This window comes from Anopheles funestus, chromosome 3RL (genome assembly GCF_943734845.2).
Source record: "Anopheles funestus chromosome 3RL, idAnoFuneDA-416_04, whole genome shotgun sequence".
NCBI classification, from domain to species: domain Eukaryota; kingdom Metazoa; phylum Arthropoda; class Insecta; order Diptera; family Culicidae; genus Anopheles; species Anopheles funestus.
The window spans coordinates 61,335,309-61,359,812 of record NC_064599.1 but is presented as its reverse complement, the minus strand read 5'-3'; the positions used below and the strand labels follow the sequence as shown (position 1 = coordinate 61,359,812).

At 40.3% G+C, this 24,504-nt stretch overlaps 2 protein-coding genes across 9 annotated transcripts in view; both read right to left on the bottom strand.

Annotated features, from left to right (window-relative positions):
• The window catches only part of LOC125768032 (teneurin-m), a 616,010-nt gene that overhangs the window by 545,664 nt on the left and 45,842 nt on the right, over nucleotides 1-24,504 (bottom strand). For 2 of the 8 annotated variants that reach the window (XM_049435141.1, XM_049435140.1), the window contains exon 1: nucleotides 21,057-23,888. The exons of 2 other annotated variants lie outside the window; for them this stretch is intronic. The gene's annotated coding sequence lies outside the window, so the exon portion shown is untranslated. Of the gene's footprint in view, nucleotides 1-21,056; nucleotides 23,889-24,504 lie in introns of those variants that run through there. 4 more of the 8 variants (XM_049435151.1, XM_049435152.1, XM_049435137.1 and 1 more) reach the window with 3 other exon arrangements.
• Nucleotides 14,434-15,440, bottom strand: LOC125768037 (radial spoke head protein 9 homolog). Its single transcript, XM_049435160.1, has one exon. It carries the CDS (start codon nucleotides 15,295-15,297, stop codon nucleotides 14,482-14,484), a length of 816 nt encoding a protein of 271 aa, XP_049291117.1. The 5' UTR covers nucleotides 15,298-15,440; the 3' UTR covers nucleotides 14,434-14,481.

Sequence of the window (24,504 nt, the reverse complement as noted above, 5' to 3'; positions counted from 1 at the left end):
ATTTTCATTCCGTACCGAAGGGGTTTAATAATTAATTGTTGCCAATGCAGCTCAACTCCGGCCGAATACGCTCTTTGCTGGATTGGAAGTCGTTGGACGAAAGGAATGACCCAAAACCCAAGCAACGGGCTGCTGCTGGTGCATCGGCATGAATGATTTGAAGTTTTTGATCAGACGTAATTACAGCTGCAATTTATATCCGTCGCAACTATTTACCTTGCAATTCATCTCGGTCAGTCAGCGGGAGTGTGATTAATGGTCACTTGAAGTTCTTGATAAAGTTTCGATCGTATTGTGCTTGGTGTTTTGCGGTGAGAATGGTTACCGGCAAGAGGCTTACGGTTTTCGGTCAAAGTGCCTTTGCGGTTAAACAACGGCACACTGCAATGCCATGCTCTCTTAAAGTATGTGTCATTGTTTGATGATGGTGGTAATGTTTAGTAGACGTTCATTTGATACTGGTCAGGTCAGTACTTGTTTATGGAGTGTGTTCTGGAGGAAGATCTGGAGAATGTTTGCTTCGGAGTTACTTGGAGTTGTAACTCCAGAACTCCTAGTTTTCTATCATTTTTTCTTTGGAACTCTTTAAACATAACTTAGTTCTAACTTAAATAAAGATTAAATAGCTGTTGGAAGGGAATCAAATATAATGAATATCCTGAAGTCACTCTCAACAATCATTCATACATTAAGATCTCTTTCCCAACAATTGATTTAAACTTATTAGTAATCGACTGTAGACTACATTTCCAGCATGACAATTTCCCTCGCTGTCACTGCACCAGATTACAAAAGATACATCCATTCTTCTGCATAAAAGAAAAAAAATACCTCCCCAAGAAACCTTAGTTCCCTTTCCATTTCCACAACATTTCACTACTGTCAATTGCAAAACTATTTTCCACACCATTACTCCAAACATTTTATTGCCACCGAAACTAAATCACAACAGTAGCACACCCTTAACGTGGCGGGTGCATGGCTGCTTCCCTCGAGGAAGCATTTACCAGAAAGGGGTTTATTTTTCACTCGCCGCACAAAGAAACGCCTGTCACTAGAATGTATGCGTTCCGCGTGCCCACGGGAGAACGGAAAACTTGTCACTTGACTACAGAAACGACATGCAACTTTTGTGTTGCGAAATATCGAACTCGAACTTCCTCCAGCTGAGGTTTGTGTGTCGGGAAATGCAAGTTGAAGAACGGCCAAGGGTTTTTGTTGCTGCTTTTCTCCACGCTGGCTGTATGTAAAGTCTCGTCCCTCATGCAACGTCTGTCAGTCAGCTGCATATGGTCGTGCTGCGATTGTTATTCATTAATCAAAATTTTGATATGTCAAGCTGAATGTTAATGCTTTCAACACGTTGTTTGATGATGAATTTATTATTCCCGCCACCGTATTTTAATGCGGGGCTTCCCCGGGGGTCTGCGAACGACATACTTTTCGTTGATGGTGTATTGGTGAATTTTGCAACCTTCCACACCGTGCTGAATCCTGCCGGCAGTGTTTGAATGTGACAACCGACTTTCCGGTACGCCCGAACGTATGTTGCGTACCGGAGTACGATTTGCATGGATGGCATTCGGTCGAATCCGGGAAATGGATCGTATCGCTTTTACTCGAAAGCGACCAAAACAGCGGAAACGTTGCTTCAAGTTTGCGGTCATGTTTGCTTACGTATGTGCGTGCAGATTTGTGTAGCGGAACTCGTGCGCAAAAGTACGTAACTGACTGGCACTTGGTGATCGACTGCAGGAAGAAAGTTGCGATGTCGACGAGTTGGACAAACATAAATATTCCGATTTACCGATTGTATCTGTACGCGTTACAGTTGGAACAGGAATTTGACAGTGGAATAAATAATCAGCTGCTCGTTAGTTGCATTAGTAGTACCCGGTCACGTTGATCCTAGCGCAAAGTTAGGTTAGGATGTGCTAATCAGGTGCACATCAATCTTCACGTACATAACCGAGGCTAATCATCAATGTACGAAATGTCGAGAATATTCGAATTGAAAATTTTAAACCCGAAAATCCCTAAGTAAGTTTAAGTTTCTCGAGACAATTCTTCAAATATGTCAAAGTAATTCTAATAATTACATCAAAACGAAGATATTATATATTAGTATATTGGAACTATCACCAAGGAATTTTGATCTTCTGTAGTGAGCTTTCTTGTCATACAATTTTATACACTTCGCCAATCACCTCGTCTCTTCACGATAGGCTGCTTTGGCATTCCAGGAAGAATCGGTATTTATTACCATGTATCTATTAAATTATATACTTTTTATCTTGATAGGTCTGTGACTCCATCCGTCTTTTTCTTTTGACTCTGAAAATATGCCTGGTTTTACCCATAGAACTCAATCATTTTAAAGCCTTATATATGGTCAATAGGCGGGGTTTTGACAGCAGTTCCAGAAGAGAACTCATATTTCAAAGTAATTGAAGATATAGGATCTTGTCCAAGATCTAGATCTGCCATGTTTAGTACCCTTTATATCTTGTCGATCTATTAAGTGCAGAGCAAGCTTCTTAGTTTTTTCCAAAAATAATGTTGGTCAATGTTCTTATTCTTATCTTATTCTTATTTTATTCTTTGTCAATGTTCTTATTCGACTCCTCATAGGGTATTCATTCTGAAAGATGATGTATTTCGTCTAGATTAAACGTCTGGATAGTCATCTTTCCCAGAATCAGAGTAGTTTCTTAGACTTATTATTTATTTATCTTTATTTCTATCTATACTAATATTAAACGTTCTTGTAAATGTAGATTGATAACATAATGTTGTATATTGTCTCATAATACAAACCAAACCTTGCTGTTAATTATTGTACATCTGAGAATCTTCATTCAAAAGCACATTTAGACAACATTTATTCAACAAGAATTCATTAATACAGCATCTAAACAGCAAAACTGAGTAATACCATCATTATATTTATTTTTGAAATGTTATCGCATTTTTCATTTATTTTTTTTTAATTTGAATATTTGCTCTGCTTCACCTGATGTTGTTTACGATAAGTTCAATGAATTATTAAAGAGTCCTAAAAATGATCCCGTGCAATCCCAATCGCCAGCTAGCGTAAACAGCAAGCATTATGTTTACACTCCACTACATCTATGTCTATGTACAGTGGGTCCTCTTTGTTCGGTCATAGTTTGTATTCCAGATGACCTCTTCAGAGTTCGATTGGGAAAACAAACGCTACCATATTGGGTTCGGTACAGTGGAAACTGTTTGTTTGTACGCTCTTTATTCGCTGTGTCGCATCGGGATGCGTTGCGAATGTGACATGATTAAATTAAAATGCAATGTGCTGCAGAATTCGATTAACTTTTTTTATCCTCCCTGCGCAAGCAAAATCGTTATTTAAAGCCTTTGTTTTAGACCAATGTTTGCATAATTAAAATGGAACAAACCAGAATGAATATATTTCAGAATGTGAACAAGCTTTTCGATAAATATACCAGTAATTCTTCAATTTCATATCAAATAAACATTATTATAAATCCTTTCCTTTTATCTCTCTACTTATCAGTCCCTCATAATTTTAATCTACAGTCAAACGGTAAGATCATGCATAAAAATCAACGTTGCGTTAATAAAAAAACCCCCCTTAAAACCCATTCCAGCATCCATTTTCCATCGGACACTTTGTTTTAATGGCTACCATCCTTTCCAGCCAATTAATCTTGCCAACCGTAGCGAATTTGCTCGTACACTCGATTTGCTGCCAGCCAACCTATTCACGTGAGGATGTCCATTAGCGCCGTGCAGGAAATCGACGCCCAATGACCGTTACGTTCATCACTTACCTATACCCCCTCCCAGGGACATCCCCAAACACCACCCCTTAATCCCATCGGATATGGGCCCCAGCAAGGGCAGCACAATAGCCTTTCGCTAAAACAATTTGCCTCAATTTAGAACTAATTTACAATCGCTTTCTCCTATCGTTCCGCCCATTTTGTGACTAGCCCCAAGCACAGAACACCAGGCGCCTCCATCTCATCGGGGAACAATTAATCTCTCACGTGGCTCAAAACCCGGCTGGGTTTTGCGCTTGTGTGAGTGTGTGTGCGTACGTGTACATGTGTCACACGTACCCATAAATCGACTTCCTTTTGCACTAAACGGCCAACGGGTGTGCAAAGGAGAACGATGAATCTCGGATTCACTTCCGATTTCGATGAGTTTTGAAGGGTGATGCAATCCTCACAACCGACCCGAGTTGATGCTACTTTGCATCGAGTTCCATTTCCTTACCGGGCCGGATATTCATCTGAGTGCCTTTAGCACTTAGTTTTAGAACTGCATTAAAGGACTGAGCGTACTTTAAAGCTGTGCTTCTAATAAATAGATGTGTTGGACACATCTAGCTCTTATCATGATTTGCCATTATATTTGGCATGGAAAAGTTAGTGTAAAAAAGATAAGTAACAACTATTTAACATCATCCGCAACTTCATTCCTAAACTGTGGCAGTCAACTGCATATATTTGTATACCTTTTGTTGCCGATCCGTTGACCCAAAGCCGCAGGCTATTTTGTGCTATCGCTCTACCGAACCGAGATGGTGGACTCATTAAAATTAAAGCATTCCTCTCCGAACCACACTTAACTTCTTGTGCGCTTGTTTGTCTCCGAAAGGACAATCGGTTACCCTTCCTAAACGGTGGTCATGGAAATACCTTTCGAGTGAACTGTTATCCACTGTGCCCAGCGAGAAGACAATAAGCGAACCGCTGCTCCCATCTCAATCCACCAGCAAAAACAGCATCATGGCACGAGGAAAAATCCACCAGGTTACTTGCTTACCTAGCCGTCACACAACGATTTAAAACACCGAGCGACTTTCTGATAGCAAACGCTACACCGAGGTCTATGCAAAATGTGTGTGTGGCTTTATCACGACCCGGTTTGCTGTCCGGGAAATGCCGGGAACGGCTGGGGAGCGCTGGGAAGGCAATTCCTAGGACAAATGTGTGCTCATTTAAACTAGCCGCTTCTCGCTTGGTTCCCGCCAACCAAACACTCGCACAAAAACGCCCAAAGTAAACTGGATTGAGTATGTTAATGTCATTGTTTGTGAGCTGAAGTACCCCTAGGCCGGGTTTGAAGGTATGGGGTTGTGGACGCGAGCGGTTACGTGGAGAGAAATTGTGCCGGCAGATTTAATGAGCATTCATTTGTCCACTGCTAACGCTACCGAGGTAGCAAGAACAATGAGCCAAACAAACACTAGCGCCGCCTAGTGGTGAATACTCCGACTAGTAGACGAACTTGCTTGGTAACGTGTATGGACATTTATTTTGCAATAGTTTTGTTTTTATTTGTTAATTTAAAATAATTGAAAAATCTTTTATGGATGTTTGGAAATCAAATGTTCTGTTTCTTTTAAAAGAATTAAGTTTTTTAAGATAAATAATTTAATAAATAATTTTTATTATTTTAATCTATTCTATTTCTGATAACTTTAATTATTATTATCTTAATAAAACTATATTATTTTGTTAATTAGATTTGAGCCATATCTCAGTCAACTAAAGTCTCTTACCCACAGTATCTGTACCATGCTCTACAAGGCCAGCCTACAAGGTAGGAAATGGAAAATTAACGTAATTTAATGTAGAATCAAGACATTATTTTAATTTAATCACCTCCAACACCGCTGTAATATATATTTATTTTAAAACGCTCGCTTGCTTCCTGTGCAAACGCCAAAACCCATTCGGCATCGAGGGTGGAAAGCAACAAAAGGCGGTCACAAATTAGTGGTTGGAATGGGCCATCGGCCATGGGTTTACCCACCAGCACCCCTAGAGTGGTGCGGTCCTTCTGGGGTTTTGCGTTTGCGGAATGGTTTGCATTTTTTGCCGAGCAATCGACACTGGCACACTGGCAAACGAATGGTAACGTGTACCAAACCCGCTCTCTAAACAAGCGACGGTGGTTTTGTGCTTTGAAAAATTGAAAATGCTTTGTAAGCGATTCAAGCAAAATGGCGAAGGATAATGCGATTAGATTAAGATGTCATAAATAACACGGATACAAGGAATTCTTTTAATTGTTAGTAGAAAATATCTGAAAGAAAAACGAGGTTTTTTGGAAATAATTGGAAATCATTTCATTGTGCAAATTCTTTATAAGCCAAAAAGAGATTAATTTTATAAATTTTAATTTAATTAAATTAATTTCATAAAAATAGTTTAAGCTCGAACTTTAAAATATTTAACAGAAGACCTGATTATTGTTTATAAAGCTTTATATTAGCCAGTATATTTGATTTATTTAAATTTTTCCTCATATAAAAAATGATTTGATTCGATAAATATTTTGTGTGTAACAATCTTACTTACAATTTAACTTTTTTAACCCAACTTTAACATAAGCATATCAAACTTTATAAGTACAGATTACCTTTAACAGCACCATTGTTAGATGTTACAACTAAACCGTACAATTGCCTAGCAGCTATCTGCTATTGACACTAGACCTCGGTTCCCAATCAACGTACACCTTCGAATTGATCCACCCGAAAGACCTTCATCAAGGCAGCTTCCAGCAGAACAAGAAACTGAAGAACCACCAACACAATCTGCACGAGACAGTGAATCCTCATCCATACGCCAATCTCACCCTTATCCCACCGTAGAACGCAAAACCTTAATGATGCGTTGGAAACGACATTGCAGAACGTCGTTCCGCGTGACGCCTGTCATGTCCCATTCATCCACCACCGTAGTGCCGTATGTAAATTCAACCGAAAACCCAACTCCTTCCAGGACAAAAGCTCCATTGGGCTGGGCTAAATGTTACGGAAAACGTATGCACCGTATGCCATGATAGAAAGCCCCATCTGCTTTTCCCGATTTTCCCGATGTGATGCCGTACCGGAATGAACCGTTCCACCGTCGTGACGGTCGTACGTTGCGACCATCGTAATCGGTGGACACCACCAGCATAACCATCGGCATCATCATCGACGTCATCATTGCCATAATCACCGATAAGGGAGATAGTGGACACATCGCACGACACATACAATGGGCACACCGAGCGCTCAGGCACTCGCTTTTGCAGGCGATATTTGATATCTGTGCGAAAAAGAGAGCTGACAGAAGATGGATATGACGAAGCGAGATAAACACCGACCGATTGGAAGCAAAATTCATCCCGCACCCACAACGTGAAAGGTTCATGAATATTTGATTGAAGTAATTTTAAATAATTACCGGACCTTGCTCATGCCGGTCACTTTTCCCCCCACCCTCACCCCGGGCGCTTTCCCGTTTCACCTCCTAATTTTCCAACGTTACATCAGTGCTGCAATCGGTGAATATGCGGGACGATTTATTTTGATTTCAATGCGAATAATTTAGCACCCCACCCAACCGCTCGGTCGAGCATTCGTGCATCGTACACGGCCAGCATTTCAATTTGCATTTTCAAAAGCTTCTACCAAATCGGCCCCGTTGATAAAAGTCAGCTCCAGGATGGCCGAGGACCGAGCAGCGAGCATTTTGGGTGTATTTGAATAGGCAACAATTTCCACCAAAAATGCTTTTTTTCCAACCGATCGAAACTGGCCGCTGAAGCCATTGTGTCAAAGCTCGTGATTGTGCTTTTTACTTCGAGTGGGCTCTTGTGATTTTTATTTTAACATAGCTAAAAGGAGGGGGAAAATCCTTCTTTTTTTGGCTACACGGTTATTGTTCCAAAGTTGTTGTATAAAACGTTTGGAAATCTTTTAAATAATTTTCAAATTGAAATCATCAAACAAAGGAGGAACTTTTTCCATTCGCTAGCTCAATCAACTTTCGATCACGGGTCTAAGTTCCAATGCGAAGCCTCTAATAAAAAAAAAGAACACCAACCTTCCCAAACGCTTATTCATTTCTAGCCATCGAACATATTGTACAATCTTTCTTCAACTTCAACATTGTCATTAACTTGGTCAGGGCAACTTCTTAACAGCTAGTGATTATTATTGGAAAAACTTTTACAACATCAGTTTAAATGAGCCCTGTCCGGAGCGGATTCCACACAGCTCGAAGATAGAATCGCACTTCGGATCGAGTCCGTACGGTTTTTTTGTTGTCCCCTTCATATCTTTCGAGCAAGAAACCAGATGGTTCTGGTGCCGGGTGAAAAGGCAATAGTCTTTTTGCGCGTCTTTCATCGCGCGGCACGCGAAGTGAAATTTCGTCACGAACAAAAGCGTCTGCCAGATAAAACTTTTCTAGTTTGAAGTGTTTTGTGTTGCTGGAGCACCGTTGGTGTGGGACACCTTTTTTAAACAACATTATTGAATGTGCTAAGCTAGCACTGAAGCAGTGGAATGAATGATATCGGACGATTTTTAAGGATAAGAAAAAAGTTTAATAATGGTTGTTCAATTTTCTTACGGCAGATGGTTTAAGAGTGATTGTTTTTATTACTGTTGAATTCCTATCGAATCCTTTGCGGGTTTTTTACTATTTTTTTAGAAGTTATTTTACCATTTTCAAGTATAAAGATCTCAATATAACATTTACTTTTCCTTTGATTTTAATTTTGCAATTTTTATCATCATCTTTATCAGTGTTATGTTATATGTCTTCATCTTGCTATTCGTGTTCTGCTTCTTAATTTATTTCTTTAATTGTCTTTGTCGTCTACTTCTCTATTCCTTTCATTCCTTATCTTTGTTTTCCTCTACCTTATTTCTTTTTTTCATTCTTTCTTTTTTTCCTTCTTTCTTTTTTTCCTTCTTTTTTCCTTTTTCCATCCTTCGTCTTCTACTTCCTTATTTCTTTATTTGTTTCCTTTTTTGTTTTTGTCATCTTCTTTAATTATTTTTTTCTTTGTCTATGTCCTTTTCTTCATTTCTTTTTCTTCAATTGGGGATTTAGGTTTAATCTTCTTTTTAATAAAAATTCCCAATTCTTAAATCACATTTACTCTTACATCTCCTCCTTCCTGATATTTATTTCCTGTTTAAAGCTTGAACATAAACCTAACTATTTCCCATTTTCAGTCTATACTCTTCTTCCATTTCAAATGTCAAAAAAAAAAAATCTACTTCAGATCTAAACTCCTGAGTCACAAATCTGTACAGAAAGAACATTTCCGGTTGTAAAATGTGTTTCAAATAACACCATTAATGGTACCACTGCCAATAGTTCCGAATTGTAGCACAACACATCCACTCACTACGAACGATTTTAATGTACAGAGACATTCTCCACCAGCTAGACCACAGCTCATCCTTCCGTACGCCCGAAAGCATTTATAGTACCGTCTCGTTCGCATTCATGTCCACTCAATCATATAAATAAATTTCCCAATCATAAAACTGCTGAAATTGTCCACCTATTGCTTCTAGGTTTTTTCCCCGCCCAGCCTCCCATTCCAGAACAAAGGCAATAACTTGCCTCGGTGGTGGAAAACTTTTTCGATAGAATAAGGAGAGAAAAATGGTTTCCCTCCCCCACCAAGCTAGAATGAAAAACCCCCGATTCAAGCGAAATTACCCACGGTCGGTATCCTTTGCTTAGCTCCCATTCCCTTTAACAGTGAAGACGATAATCGAAATGGATTGGATATTGCGCCAAATCCGTACCGGTTTGGAGCCGTTTCCTTACCAGTCGGGCGTGCAACAATAGAAAAACCGAAGCTGTGTGCTTCCTTATAGAAACGAGCCAGAATCGTCCAGAAGTAGGATGATTGTTTCCCGATTTCTATCTGCACATCCGCCTTCCTTTTGCTGTGAGCTAAACTACTGTCCACACACACAGACTTCGATGTAGTGTCTCCCTTAAGAATCTGCTCCTTTCCCACTTGATGACCGTAATGGCTGGTCGAATGGAACGTTGATCGGAAGTTGGAAGTTTTGAGGTCGGTTGTAAGGAGGAGGTCCTGCTGCAATGACAAAGATCACTTTCCATCTTTCTACCGGGGGTTCTAGCCGCTCAAGAAGGGGAACTTTCAGCTATTCATTGTCGACTTTGCCAGGCGTCGTCTCCGGTGCCTGGAGAGTGCCTGTAGACTTCATTTCAGGTAGGAAAATTGCAACGAAAGCGGACGGCAGATGAAAAGATTAAAGTTCTTAATGATTTCCTTGCAAAAACACGCTTGCTCCTGCAATTTATCTCTGTTTCTTTTGTTGCGCTCGGAAAGAGAATATACACAATACTTCTAGCTTAGTGCCAACCCGCCCGCGATACTCCTGGGCCGCTTTTCATCACCTTGGTTAGAGTTGCTTTCCGGTCTTTTACACTTGTAGAAAAAGGGAGAAGGCACACAACAGAAAAAAAAACACACAGAGGCAACAAGAATACGAGTTTATCCTTATCGCTACTGCGGACCATCCGAAGTCAGCTACAGTCCTTGCAAGGACACTGCGTACGACCGTTCGATGAAGTGTACATTCGCGTACCGAGCATTTTGTACTGAATGGATGCCCCATGCACACAAACTGCAGGATGGTTCTTGCTTCTCTTACCAGGTCAGACCACTTCTAGACTTCTGGCCATTGCCGGGGAACGAGGAAATCGAATCCACCTCAAGTCGTGCTCAAAGATCGAACTGAAAGTATCCGTCCGTCCGTCCTTGGAACCATACCAAGCTTTCCGCTAATAGCAATGGGAACTGATCAACGAACACGCGGTAAAGTATCTTCGTTTATTCAGCCAACTTGCTGCTGCAGCTGGTAGGATAATTGTTCGTAGCAAAGTCAACCTCTTTGCGCTACAATAAAGCAGCACGAAGGAAAGTAAGAAATTTATCGACTGTGCGATGATGGTTGGGTTTTACCGGTTGGTGGATGGTGAATGTGATTTAAAGAATTGTATCTGACATAGTTTGCTCAAGTGCTGGTCGATGTTGCTATAAAGCGAAAGCAATCATTCTTTTTTTTTTTTGAGCTCAGTCCACCTGAGAAAACAGCCCGAGCTAGCGTAAGTCAAACACAATCAACCAGCAATGATGCAGCAATTATGTTCTACTTTTATGGAAGTTTTTTTTTAACTTTATACAATACGATATTTTCTAACTTTTATTAAAAAGTATTTTTATTTTATGTTTCCCAGTTTTGAGAACTTGTACTCAAAATTTCTTCAAAACTAGCGAACTTATTTTCCTCAATATTTCATCAAATGCTCGCAACATGCAAATCGCGGGAGCTCTCAATCCTAGATAAAATGTGATTTCCTTTTAAAAAATTTAGATAATATTCCGGCGTGTATCTTTCCTTCAGACATATTTTCATGCTTTGGAACTATAGTTTATACTCGAAATTTTTAACTAAACGTCTTTTTTTAGTCCCTACGCCACAATAAATTAAAAAAAAATATTTTAAAGTTGAATATTTGCTCTGTGAATACTTTTATGAATGCTTTTATTTAAAGTTTTCATACTATAAATAGTTTCTATATACAGTAGTTTACCACTCTCAAAACAAAACAGAAACATAATTAATGCACGGTAAATGCTAAGAAATAATCCTTAATTAATGCGGAAAGATGAGTAAGTCGAACCCATTATAAAAAACAATTTGTACACTGTTATACCACATCAAATTATAGCAATCCAATAAAGAAGAACTTTATTAATTAATAAAAATATACAGCAGAAAGTCGATTATCCGGAGGGCGGATAGCCCGGCGGGCGGATTAACCGTGCGTCGAAAATTGACAGCAGTTCAACCGTGGTGAGCATTCGTAGTGATGTCAGGTTGGTTAAAATTATTAAAATTGTCACCAAACGATATATTTGAAATGTTTTTATTTTACGTTTTGAATTTTAAATGTTATTTGATAATAATTTGCTTGATCCAGAATCATTTTTACCATCAAAAGGACCACCATAGTATAGTATAAAGATATTATATACGATTTATCTAGATGTACAAGTGACATTGACATTTAAGCTACTATTATCCGTGGAAATCGATTAACCGGCATCAGTCCGAACCCGAGCAGCCCGGATAATCGATGTTCTAGTGTATGTTATATTATTTTTTTGTGTTATCCGTGGTAATATATTTTATTAAAATATTTTGAAACATATAAACATTAAAATTTTATTTCCAATAAAAGCAAATACTCTGCAGTCGTTTTTGGTGATACGTATAATTCAAATCATGCTTTCTAACATTTATTCTAACCTTCCTTTAGCCCGAAGCACTGAGAACTGATATTCGAACTATCCCGCTTGTGCTGCTCAAATTAACAGGCGAACTGCAATCGAACTGTCATTATCAATAAAGTATCTGCATCACCCATGAGCGGCAGCACCGAACCCGAAACTGCTCTCAACCGATGCATTTAGAAGGCAAAACAAAATGCGAACGGAAAACGGACTAACAAATGCCTGCCGGTTGCAATTCGATTTTATTTTGCTGCTACCTTTTTATCTGCCCCTATCGTGCTGCTGCCGGCCAAGTACTTCTGGTACGGTTCTGTATCGCCCTTGCCTAAACATCATCAGGGTTTTGCAGCTGATGAAGTTGGTGCTGTGGCATGCAGATGAAGCTGAAGGGAAATTGACTAAATTCTACAATATCACCACCCGGAGTCGTACCCACCATCCTCTGCACCAGAAGTGACTGAATCAGCTCGGGCACCATTTTCCCCGCGGACCCTACCAGTACCCGTCATAATCGTTACCATAAAAATCACACATGCTGAACTTCGAACTTATTTCTCCCCAGATGAAACGTCCACTATTGTGTCCCTTTGCTCGATGCGGACGATGATGGCGCTCGATGATGATGATGATGATGATGGCGATGATGATTCTGATACAGTCAAACGTTTAGGTAGAATGTGGCGCAAATAGGCCAAACAGTTTCCGTTCTCTCCCTCGCTTTGCATGCAATCGATTGCAATTTGGCATTCAAAACTCCACATGTCCTCTGGCGACGGAATTTCCAAATTCCCTCTATCTCGGCACATCCGTACCGCAACATTATTCCCCTGGCACTTGCACAACATCCAAACATTCTGCAACCTTTCGTGTGAAACATTCATGTTGCCCTTGCCAACAATAACACCCCCAGAAGATGAACGAGTTTTGCGGAGGTACTCGGTTCCTCGGTGAAGGTAGATAACAGCAGACAGCAACAGAATAGTGCATTGAGGGAATCATACGAAAAAAACGCACGACCCCAACTGTACGATCAAAACAATAGGAAAGCTAAACGGTGCACAGCGAACGGCTAACGAAAAGCTCGTTTTGTTTCGTTTGCTTCTGGTATTTTTTTTCTCTTCTCTTTTTTTGTCTTCTCAATGTCGCTATTTTCATCAATTTGCCCTCGTGCAATATCTCGGATGCAAATTCGGCATGCGATGTGGCAGCATAGTTATTCTTCACCACATTTCGATGCTGTTCGTTGTGACGTCCGTTCAACTGTTGTATTTTTGTTTTACTTTGTACAGATGGATTTTTTTTTTCAAACCTTTTTTTGTGTTTCAATTTGTTTAGAACACTATCATTGATATGGTAAACTGTTAACAAAACCTAAAGAAATGTTTAGAAGTTTAGATAAAACTGAAAAGCTCCATAAAAGCAATTTTGTTTGCAATATAAAAGTATTAAAACTAACAAAGAAACAAGGTAAATATATTTAATAATTAAGTCAAACTAGAAATATCTTCCAAGCATTTAAATGAACTGAAACTTAATTCAAAAAATCAGCAAAAAAAATTAATAGATATCTCTTAAAATATGTTTTCTATTTTTCAATTTTTGAACAACAGTTTCAGCAAAAAAAAAAACAATTTCTTTTCGTACTATCTCTTACTATACCACACAACATACAGCCACGATACATCTTTCACAAATCTTCCGCTTATCATTTGCACACGTGTGCACTTTTTGTCACCATTTCCTTTCCGGCTTCGTGCCTATTTTGTGGAGTTGTTTTTTTCAATTACATTTTTTTTCGTAAAGCTTTCCGTGTGTTCCGGAATAGCAGCAGACAGAACCAGCCTGGGCCAGGTTTAATTTGGCTGCAAAATAGAACTTATTACCACTTGAAGCGGCTTTCGTCGCTAGCGCTAGCGATGCAATATTGTACGAACGTATCCTCTCACAAACGTGTTTGTGTGTAGATACGTGTGAATGTGCGCTTGAAGCGTTTGCTCCTCCCACAACCAACCACCCATCCACTCACTCCACCGACTAACTTATTACTCGGCAAATCAACTCGGCTGCCCAGCGTTCGGGCGAAAAGGGAGAACAAAATTTCGGGTTTGCTTTCGGTTTCGTGCGTTGAGTTCCAATTCGTTTCCATCGGGGAATGGAAAATCCGAACGCTAGCGCACCCTGGTGGACGTTTTGTGAAACTATCGCTTTAGCCAAGACACAAACCATAGCCGTGATTTGAACAATCAGTAGGACAGGAGTAACAAAACTAAAAACCAACGCAAGGAAAACTTTTTCATTTTTAACTCAATCCAAAATTGTTTGCTAACTGCTCACCCTTCACAACTCAACCATAAAGGGAAGGTCCCAATTTTTACGCCCATCACCGTTGTAAAAGAAACCGTACAAATTGCTGTTGGCTTTGTGGAAAAAATCTAACCCCAGCCAATGCAGCGAACTCCACATCGCCAGCTGATCCGAATCGTCCATGCGCAACGTGAAACTTTTCTCCTCCGGCAGCACGTCCACCACCAGCGGGTCAAACACATCCATCGATAGATTCAACTCGGTTCGATGCCTCAAATTCTCTTCAGCCGATCGTTCCGGCGGTCGGAAGTGTTGATAATTACCGAGCTTAACTAACTCCTCCCGGGACAATCCTTGGAAGAATGGGTTCAGCACAATGTGCTTCTCGCTGGACATGCTTAGAGCACCTCGCGGTACCCCGACCGCTTCACGTAGAATCGCATGCATCACGTACCACAGTCGATCCTGTTCGCTCACCAGCACGTTAGAGCTGCCCGCTGCCAGGGAACGAATTTTGAAAGCGAAACCAGTGTTTCCGGTAAATTCACCCCAAATGCGGCCCCAATCTTCACACCAATCGGTCGGTTCGAGTAACAGCAGCCAATCGATGCCGTTCCGGCTGTAGTAAAACTTTCGCTGCTGAAACAGATCCACACCCGGTGAACCGAATGCGAGCAGGTAATGGAACGAATGGGCCTCCAAACGGCCTAAAAAGAAAAGCTTGTTTAGCTTATGATCTTGCTTCAGCAGGGTGAGCGAGCTTTCCAGCTTCAGCTGCAAGGTAGTGGGAATCGTACGCCAAAAGTTGGATAACAGTGGTACGAGTTCGGGCAGGTTGCTAACCTCCATTGTCGTCGCTTTGGTTTCGGGGAATTATTCGAACAATGGACGATCAAGCAAATGCGCGCTGTAGGTAGCGCTAGAAGAATACTAATGAAAAGAAACTTTTCCAACACTGTACTTTGTGGAAAGTACATGTTCAGCTCTAGACTACTGTGATGCAGAAAATATTGTAATAACTTTACATAATTGCTTACTATGTTTAAAAAAACTTTTAAATAATACGCTCAAAACACTTCAAAATTGCTCACAAAACCAATAATCCAACATTTCTTTGCCGACTGCTACAACAGGGTTTTTGAATAACTCAACTAGGTTATTATTATCATTTTAGAAGCATTTTGCTTAAAATTAGAACAGGGTCCAAGAACATTTTTAATGAACAATTTGTGCTTGTTTTTAAATTTCTGTTAATACATTTTTTATATTTTTTTTTAATTGTTCCATTTTTTATAGATATTTATCCTACAAATAGTTTAACCTAACTTAATTTTTTTTTAATTGAACATTGTTGAGTAACATCAGCTATCACGAGCGCAAAACATGATTGCTATAAAATTATATTAAATTCTTTGAATTTCAAGCATATAGTTTAGGATAAATTTACATTTTTGCCACTGAGAAAACAACTGAGAAGTGTTAAAATTATTAAATTTAATTACATATATAACTCCTGCACAAATATAACTAAATAAAAATGTATAATTAAATAAGTTCAATATTTTTAATTTAATTATTAGGAAAAGAGTTCAACAATTAATTTCATTATAACATTTTAAAACAATGTTCAAATAAAAACCATTAAATGTACAAACATGTGTACCATAAAATGGTACGTTCTCCAACTACGGCAAAAAATATTTTAAAAAAATACTAAGACGATGAAAATCCGACCGCCATTTCAACATAATTAATATTCTTCAATCCCTTCGTAAGCTTTGAAGCTTTCCACGTTCGAAACAGATGGTCTACCGTTGGTGCACTGGTAAATCTGACAAAATTGTCACAAAATCGAATCGCATTTCATTGCGCTTTCTGTTCGCTTCAAACGGATAATCTTTCTTGTGCTGATTATGATGATTTGCAAATGCTCCACAAAAGTGTTTCCTCCTGGGGAAAGTGTGCATCCATGCTAACCATTCATTTCCATGCTCATTTTCAATTGCCTGACGATCGTCACCGGCGAAGGAAGGTTTGCTTAACATAAGCTGTGAATCGTTTTTTTTTAGCATCTCCTTTCCATTTCAGACTATTCAGTCATTCATTTATTCCAACCACTTGCAGTGCAATAGCTTCAGCAAGATGGGAATTTTCATATGGCTGGAAACTTGAAATGGATATTTTTTGGTGTGAAAATGTATGCTTCAGAACACCGTCAACATGCTTTTAGTGAAATGGTATTTTAAGTGAACTACCATGCGCCTCCATTCGATACGGTTTGGCCGTTTTTAAGCAAAAAAATTGTGAACTACCATGCGCCTCCATGGTGTTTTAAGTGAACTACCATGCGCCTCCATTTGATACGGTCTTACCGTTTTTAAGCAAAAAATAGTGAACTACCATGCGCCTCCATTATATTACAATATTGAATAATTTTGAAAAAAAAACCTTTTTAAAAAAATATTTCTTAACTTCGTAAGTATTTCAACCTTCGTCTTAAAAAAAATTAAGTGAAAAACTTGTGACAAAAAATTCATAGTTTCATTTCTTCACAATTGAAAAATTGGATTCAATTTTAGCTCTCATTTCCATCCGCTATCCGATTAGTCATACAACATCAAATTGTGAAAAATCCTTCTCGGCAGCAGTGCGGAACGCTAACAATAAGAAAGTGGATTTTCAAAAATGAAGAAACTCACTGACTTCATTCCGAGCTGCCAGGGAAACCTTACGGACAATCACATCCTACCGAACGGTTACCGATCCTGACTCTTACCACTACCAGTGCGAACTACGGCTAAGCGGAAAAAGCCAACTGGCAAAACCGGAAAAAGAATATCCCGTTGCATCCTTCCTTCTTTGCGCACAGACTGCAACCATTTTTTTGGTTTTTTGCGGCCAATCAAGGACGAAAACGACGATTCCAGCACTACACCAACACTTCTCTGGCTAACCACCTTGGAGAACGAAAACGTTTCATGAACAAACAAAACCAAAAAAAAGGATACAAAATTTGCAAGGGAAATAAGAATAGCCCGCGAGCTATGTTGGCTGATTTAACACCCCTTCTCGGGTTCGGCACGGAGCAAACCCGAAAAAAAATCCACTCCAACACGGTGACCAAGAAAAATTGCACACCAAAAACGTCCACCGACGGAACGGAAGGAAACCTTTGCTGGGACGAAGCGAGGAAGGAAAACTTTTTCCTTCCGTTTGGCATAATTATTGAATTTCTCCAAGCGACACAAAAGCGAACCGTGCATACAATGAATGCAGTTTGGTTCCGAGAGCTAAATTTGTGAGGCAGCAACAACAGAGCGAAGCGAAGAAGCAAAAAAAGCAATCGAAAGCAAGAATGTAGAGCCGCATGAAAACGCTACGAAAAGACACCAAAAACCGAAGGCTGTCGTCACATTTGGAGCTAAAACCGGAACCAGCGGAGCAACTGGACAGCAAAATTGGAACGGAAGTTGGGTGGGAAAACGGTGACAAAGATGTGTCGCGGGATGGCATAAACGAAACCACTCTGTCCCGAGGACACAGTGTTTGGTCAAAGACGCCTTCACAAGTGACGACACTCACCAGGGGCACCACCTCTGACCAACTTGCCCGGAAACAGACACTGTCTGCTGTCTGTTGGATGTCTTTTAATTAAGTTATTTTTCCACCAAACGCGACTCAGCTTCCACGAAGTGTACGGAAGTCGGTGAAAAATTCTGATTTTTTTTTGCTATTTTTCTTATCCTACTTTTTGTTGTGTGATGCTTTCTTGAAGGATTATTTTGTTTCAGCTTGCTCGGTGGACGAACTTTTCCGGTCTTATAGACAAGTTCTGATTTTATCACTGCTGTTTGACGCGATTTAAATCATGGTTATCAGTTTTGACTTGTTTCAGATCGGAACGCGAAGCTTAAGAGGATTTTTCATTTACGTCCATTTTGTGAGCCATTGTTCTTCGATGCTTTGGTAGATAATCCTAACTGAGCAATAAATTTAACTGCTCATCTATGTCCCTTCATTGAGGTTTAGCTATTTCTAGGGACAGTTTTAGAATTCAAAAACTTGATTTATTAACCTGCTTTTTTAATAGTGACATATAAATGTTTTTTAAAATTTTATTTTATTTATTTTATTTATTTTATTTTTTTTTAAATTTCTCCATGAACATTCAAACTGTTTTAATACAATTTTGATATTGAAACTTTTCTGAAAATTTATACATAAACACTCAGGTGCAAAATAAAGAAGACAAGAATAGAAAAAAATAGTGTCAATTGAACAAATTTAAGAAAAATAATCCAAAAAAAACGACTTTTGATAAATTAGATTTAAGCTTCTGTAAGAGGCTTAAATAATCAGAAATTTAAAAAATCACACCATGTCATTAAATTGCTTTAACTTTTTCAAAATGATGACGAAATTCACTCATGTTTTCGCTAGGATCCACATTTAATGAACATCCAAAGTTCATCTTGCAGCTTTCACATCGCCATCATCATTATCATCAGCAACATCACTAACCATGATTATCGTCACCACATCGCCCGGTTTCTCTTTGGTTGACAGCAGCATCAGCACTTGAAATCAGCAAAAGTGGTATAAGCGGTGAACAATTATCACTGTCAGCAGTAAAATCATGTCAAACTAGGCCGTGCAAGAGCGCAACTGCATGCTGCAGGATGTAGAACAAAACCTCGCCTCAAAAGCTTCGCATGCTAGTCACGCGCCACAACAGCGTGAAGCGGCAGGCATTTTTGTGTGCCAGGGAGAGAACATTTGAAAGAACACCACAACCGGATCGCACCCTTACCCGTGTGCAAATTGCAATCATACCGACCCCGGGGAGCAAAAAAAAAAAAGGGCCTGACAAGTTGGACAAAAGCTGGCAACCGAAATGTTCCCAACCGGAAAAAGTGAACTTCAACATTCACTCGTTGCCCGGAACGGGAAGTGTCCGGTATGGTCTCCCAAATTGACGGTTCAGACTTTGTTTCGATTGCGGTGAAAGTGCATCCAGCCAAGTGACATGCAGCAGCAGACCCCGTCTGGTCGGTAATACAGTGGGAAAGAACTAATTTTTCCAACACTTTTTTGCCCTTTTTGTCGGAATTTCCCGTACTTTTGCTACAGGAAGTTGCCGGTTACGGAAAAGGGACATCCGGCAAAAGAGAGTTGCGAAGTGATTCGACACCGGGAACAAACGACTTTTTTGGGAACTAAAGCCGATGGTACCGAATTGGGAAACAAAACTGAACAAATGAGCAAAAGGAGCGTCAAAGTCGTTTTTCTATGCTGTACAATTTGGACACTAGTAATGGGACACTCATGAAGTGGAGAAGTGTTTTTTTTATTTTACCGTTAGTGACCAACAATTTTTAATTATCTTGAAATGCACCTTTGGGTATACAAACTTTCCCACAAAGGATGTTTGTCATGGTGAATAGTTGTAGTGCTTTGAAGTGGTTCATTTTGAAAAACTTTACTGAAAAGAGACATTTTGCGAATGATTTTGTTAGTGAAATCTAAATTTAAAATGTCTCAGCCCGAAAGTATGCAATCCGCATCACAAAAAGTGGTAATTAATGTTATAATGCGTCGAAAGAAGGTGTTGAACGCGATTCATAATGAGAATCTATAAACAATTTTTGAAGTCTTCCAGAATGTGAAGAATCGTTTGGATTTTTTTCATTTAAAAAAAAATTGTAAAACTTCAGACAAAAAAGGTCTAACAGAAAACACATCTGAAATACCCTGAATTATTTCTATTTCCAACAAAATACTTATAATTCCATTAGTACTGATTTCATTACAAATATAATCACAAACGAGCAATCCATACCGAAAACCCATCCACTTTTAAAACCCAATTGAAATAAATTAAAACTCTTAAGTCTTAAAACTTCACAATCAACAAAATAAGCGATTGTGAGCGTTTTACTACGTTTTTGATGGTTTTATGCACGGTTTCTAAAACATCCAAAAACCACCATTCTTGAGAACATTGCCATTCAAGTTGATACAGATTATCGCAAACGAAATCCCGTACAAGAGCTTCTAAGTATCTTTATGTTTGCACTAGATCCACCTTCTCAACCCCCGGCAATATCCCGAAGCACTGCTCAGGAGACTAGATAAACAGAATCAACTTTGATCCGTACCACACCACGAACCAAAAGTGTACGAGAGAAAGAAGAAAAAAAGTATCTCCTGAAATGACTCCAATAAACCTCCCATCAAATCCCGGAAATCCCTCATTCCGGGACAGTGAAACTTAACCGAAGATGGAACGACACACAGCGGACCACCCAACAAATCACCACGCGTTTGAAAAATCCAGCAACTCTGTCACCTAATTTTATTCCCCCGCTTCCTATAGTACACCGAATGGTATTAGATGCTGAAGGAGATGGTGACGGTAGCATCATGCTGTTTGTTCTACCCTCACTTGAAGAGATCCCGAGACTCTGGTAAAGTACGGTAGCAACATGGCCAGCCCAAAAAAAAAACCGTTTAAAATGAACATGAAAAAAGTGAGAAACGAATCAACTTTAGGACACCTTCACCGTGCAAGGTGAAGGAAATACAGCAGGAATCCCAATATCACTTACCTCACTATAGCGCGTGCACAAGAAGACGGTTCGCTGGGTATGGTTTTTTGTATTTCTTTTGCCAGGTCCTTTTTTACACCTCCAGAAGGTTGGTGTGGCCGGTGTACACTTCACAAAATTTCTATCTTCTTGACTTCACACCGTTTTCATACTTCGCTTACTACTACTTTTCCTACCATCTTTATTTTTTTTTTGCTTCAAATTCTCTTCTCACCCAACATCCTTCGCTGGGACCTGCTCGAAATCGCAAGCCGTCCTCCTATCTTTATATGGTGGACACCGTTTTCCACTTCACTGGTTTTCACTTCGATAGTGGCGAGTGTGAGGAAAACACAGACCAAACAACCAAGGGATCGAGATTCGTTTCCAGTTTTTTCACTCTGTGTCTCTCTCCCTCTTCCCTCTCTCTCTACGTTCACGTACGAATCGGTTCTGTTGTGGCTGAAAACGGTTCAGTTAGATGGAGTGTGTCTGCTCGAGGGCTTGACTTCTTCTCGAGTTGGAACTATCGGCACGTGCTTCACACTTGAGACCTGAGACGACCCGTTTCGGTGGGAGCACCGGGTGTAGCCGGCCAAGAAATTATTACGTGTTTAACGTGATGCTGGCAGCCACCGCCGGACCGATGCTACCGGTGTCTACTGCCGAAAGTTCAGATGGCAATGTGAGTTTAATGCCGAATGGCGCACGTTTGCCACGGTTGCAGTTGCACTGCACCAGAAGGAGGATCTAGAGAGCGATCCAACTCACACCAACGACACCACAAAAAAAGGTCCTGCTCTTTTGGCCCCGAAAAGCTTCCCCCCAGGAAGTCAAAAGGCAGCGACTAAGAGATATTTTACCCGATTAGACGTTTTTGCCTGAAACCCCCCGCCGGCCTTTGGTGAGGTTATACGCAGCTTTTCTTACGGCTCTTTGCCTTGATGCCGTGCCCTCTTTCTACACCAGTTCCGGTACGTCCAGCAACACCCTTTGCCGATGCTTTTCACGCTCGGTTGCGTTGGGACACATTTTTCCGCGTGTGGGAAACCGAACCGTACAGGGCAAAAAGTGTTCCACACTCCGGTACCCAATTCCGGTGCGGTGTCAGCTGGTAGCAAAGGAAGACCCGAATCACGACCGGTTATTGTACGGTTGGTGTCGTTTTTCCAGACCCGTGAGCAAGCGGTGAAATGAAAAACATGCTACCACGAGCGTTTTCTTGTTGTGTTTTGTGTGTTTTTTTTTTCGACTTTTTGTTTTCGTGGGAGCGTGTCTTCTGAACCCTCTTCTCCTCTTGATGGGCTGTTGATAATTTTAGCGAACAAACAGGACCCAGTACATCGGTGGGTGGGTTTTGCTCTTTGACAATTGTTTACTCGTTTCTTTGTGCGTCTTGCTCGGTTCCGTCTGGTTGAGCAGTTCCGTTGCAGGAAGGCATACCAGCTGTTTCAGCGACCCGGTACTTCCCGGTAAGATTGTGTCAGCGCATCTCGCGCAAAAGTCGTCACACAATCAGGCTGTTGGTGGGTTCATGTTCCATGTTGTCTGTAAGATTTTAAAGAAACCCTTCTTTCATATGAGCGCTCGAACGCTTGTTACACCCGCCCCCCACACACCGACAGATGCACAATTAAGAAAACTCCACACACGCACACGATATTACGCTCACGTATCTTGCCAACGAGCAGAAGTCACACTTAATGGCCAGCAACACGCTGGTGCAAATGTACTGACAGACGTCCTCTTTATGCCTTCAACAGGAAGACCTCATTCCCGTTACAAATACTCTGATGAAACAAAAAAGAGTCTTTACTAGCTCGTTTATGCCTAAAGGTAGACTATCTTAGTACACCACACGCAGGTTAAGGTGGCGCCATTCACTAACTACAATCTCACTGACGCAGTACAATGCTTGGAATAAGATTTTGTAATTCTGCACACATACACATCACAATACACACACATACATACGTTTTTTTTACACAAACGAGTGTCAGTTTTTATTGGGGATTTTTTTTCACCTTTTGCTTCTCGTGATAAACTACTAGAATTAGCTTAAAGCAGGTTGATGGATATATGACGCTCTTTCTAATGTTTTACTTTGATTGCCCCATGTAATTTTGGACACGTTTGCCAGTGCTGGAAGGGGAATTAACAACTAGTTCACAACCATTTCTAAAATTAAGTGAGCTTCAACCAACGAGGTTGTGTACCCTGTGTGGCCGGGAGGAAATGTTCGGGAACTAAGCGAAGAATGACTTTAAAAAAAAACGGAACTCAGGTTCAACTTAATCTGCTTGCGTTCTTACTCCTGTCCGGTGGGATTGCGACTATATTCTGTATACTATTGCAGTGGCAGATGTTTAAGGGACGGATTAAACTTGTCTAAGAAGATCTAAAGCTTTAGTATCGGGTGCTGAACGTTAGACAGGTGTTTCGTGCGATTCGTTTAACAGTTTGAAAAGTTTTGGAAGATCCGTTATTACTTAAGTTTAGCACAATTTTTATGTTCACTCGATCATTCACATTTTTGATATTTTTTTTTCGTTCCAAAACACACAATGTACACACTTTTGAAAGCCTTTTTGGAGTGTACAATTGGGAATGCTTCTTCCCAACAGAAATGCACCCACACACACGCACAAACAAGTGCCGCTTGTTCTTCTTTGCCCTGGTGCAAACCTTTAAACGGTTTCAAGTGCCACTTGGCATCATCGACGTCCAGGGTTAATGGTCGATGGGTAGGTCTTTACACGCTGGTACACCGCGATAAACTGGCCCTAGTGTGGCCCGGTGTCTACCGATCGGTCGCGTTACGGACGCCCCCACGGCTGGTACCCGTGCGCGCTGGTATGGTGATGTCGTCGTCGGCATCCGGTACGCTCGTCGTGCGGTCGTCCTTCGTCCCGAGCTTCGGTGACTGCAACTGACTCGTGCACGGCAATATATTGCTCCACCTTCAGACCGTCCGCTCCTGAATCGACCTTCAAAACACGGCTCCCCAATGGAATCCCGGTTTTTAGCAGACCTAGCCTATGGTTCGTTCGGGTATTCCCAGCAGGATATTTGCACCCAATTGCTTGAGTTACTCGTCAGGTGAGTGCCGTCTGGATGCTGTGAGACTAACGAACAAACTCAACTGAATTTAAGTACCATTTTTTATTTTCTTTTTATTTCTTACTTCTTCACCAGTACAAGCTAACTTACATTTTTATTATTTTATATATATAATTTCTTATAAAAAAATTAAATTTAAAAAACAATCTCAATGTTTAAAAATACACTCACAACCGATGCGACTAGTTCGGTCGTTACAAGGAGAACTCACATTTTCCCCAACACGGACACGAACCCCAACGTATCTAACAAATCGGTAAATCCATTCTATGCTCCCCATCGTACCCATTGCAGGACTTCGGAATGTTTCGGCTAGTCCACGACGACTCGACAAGCGTCCGATCTGCAC

What these genes read in the sequence shown, in the direction of transcription:
- LOC125768037 (XM_049435160.1), bottom strand. Translation starts at nt 15,297, where the DNA reads ATGGAGGTTAGCAACCTGCCCGAACTCGTACCACTGTTATCCAACTTT.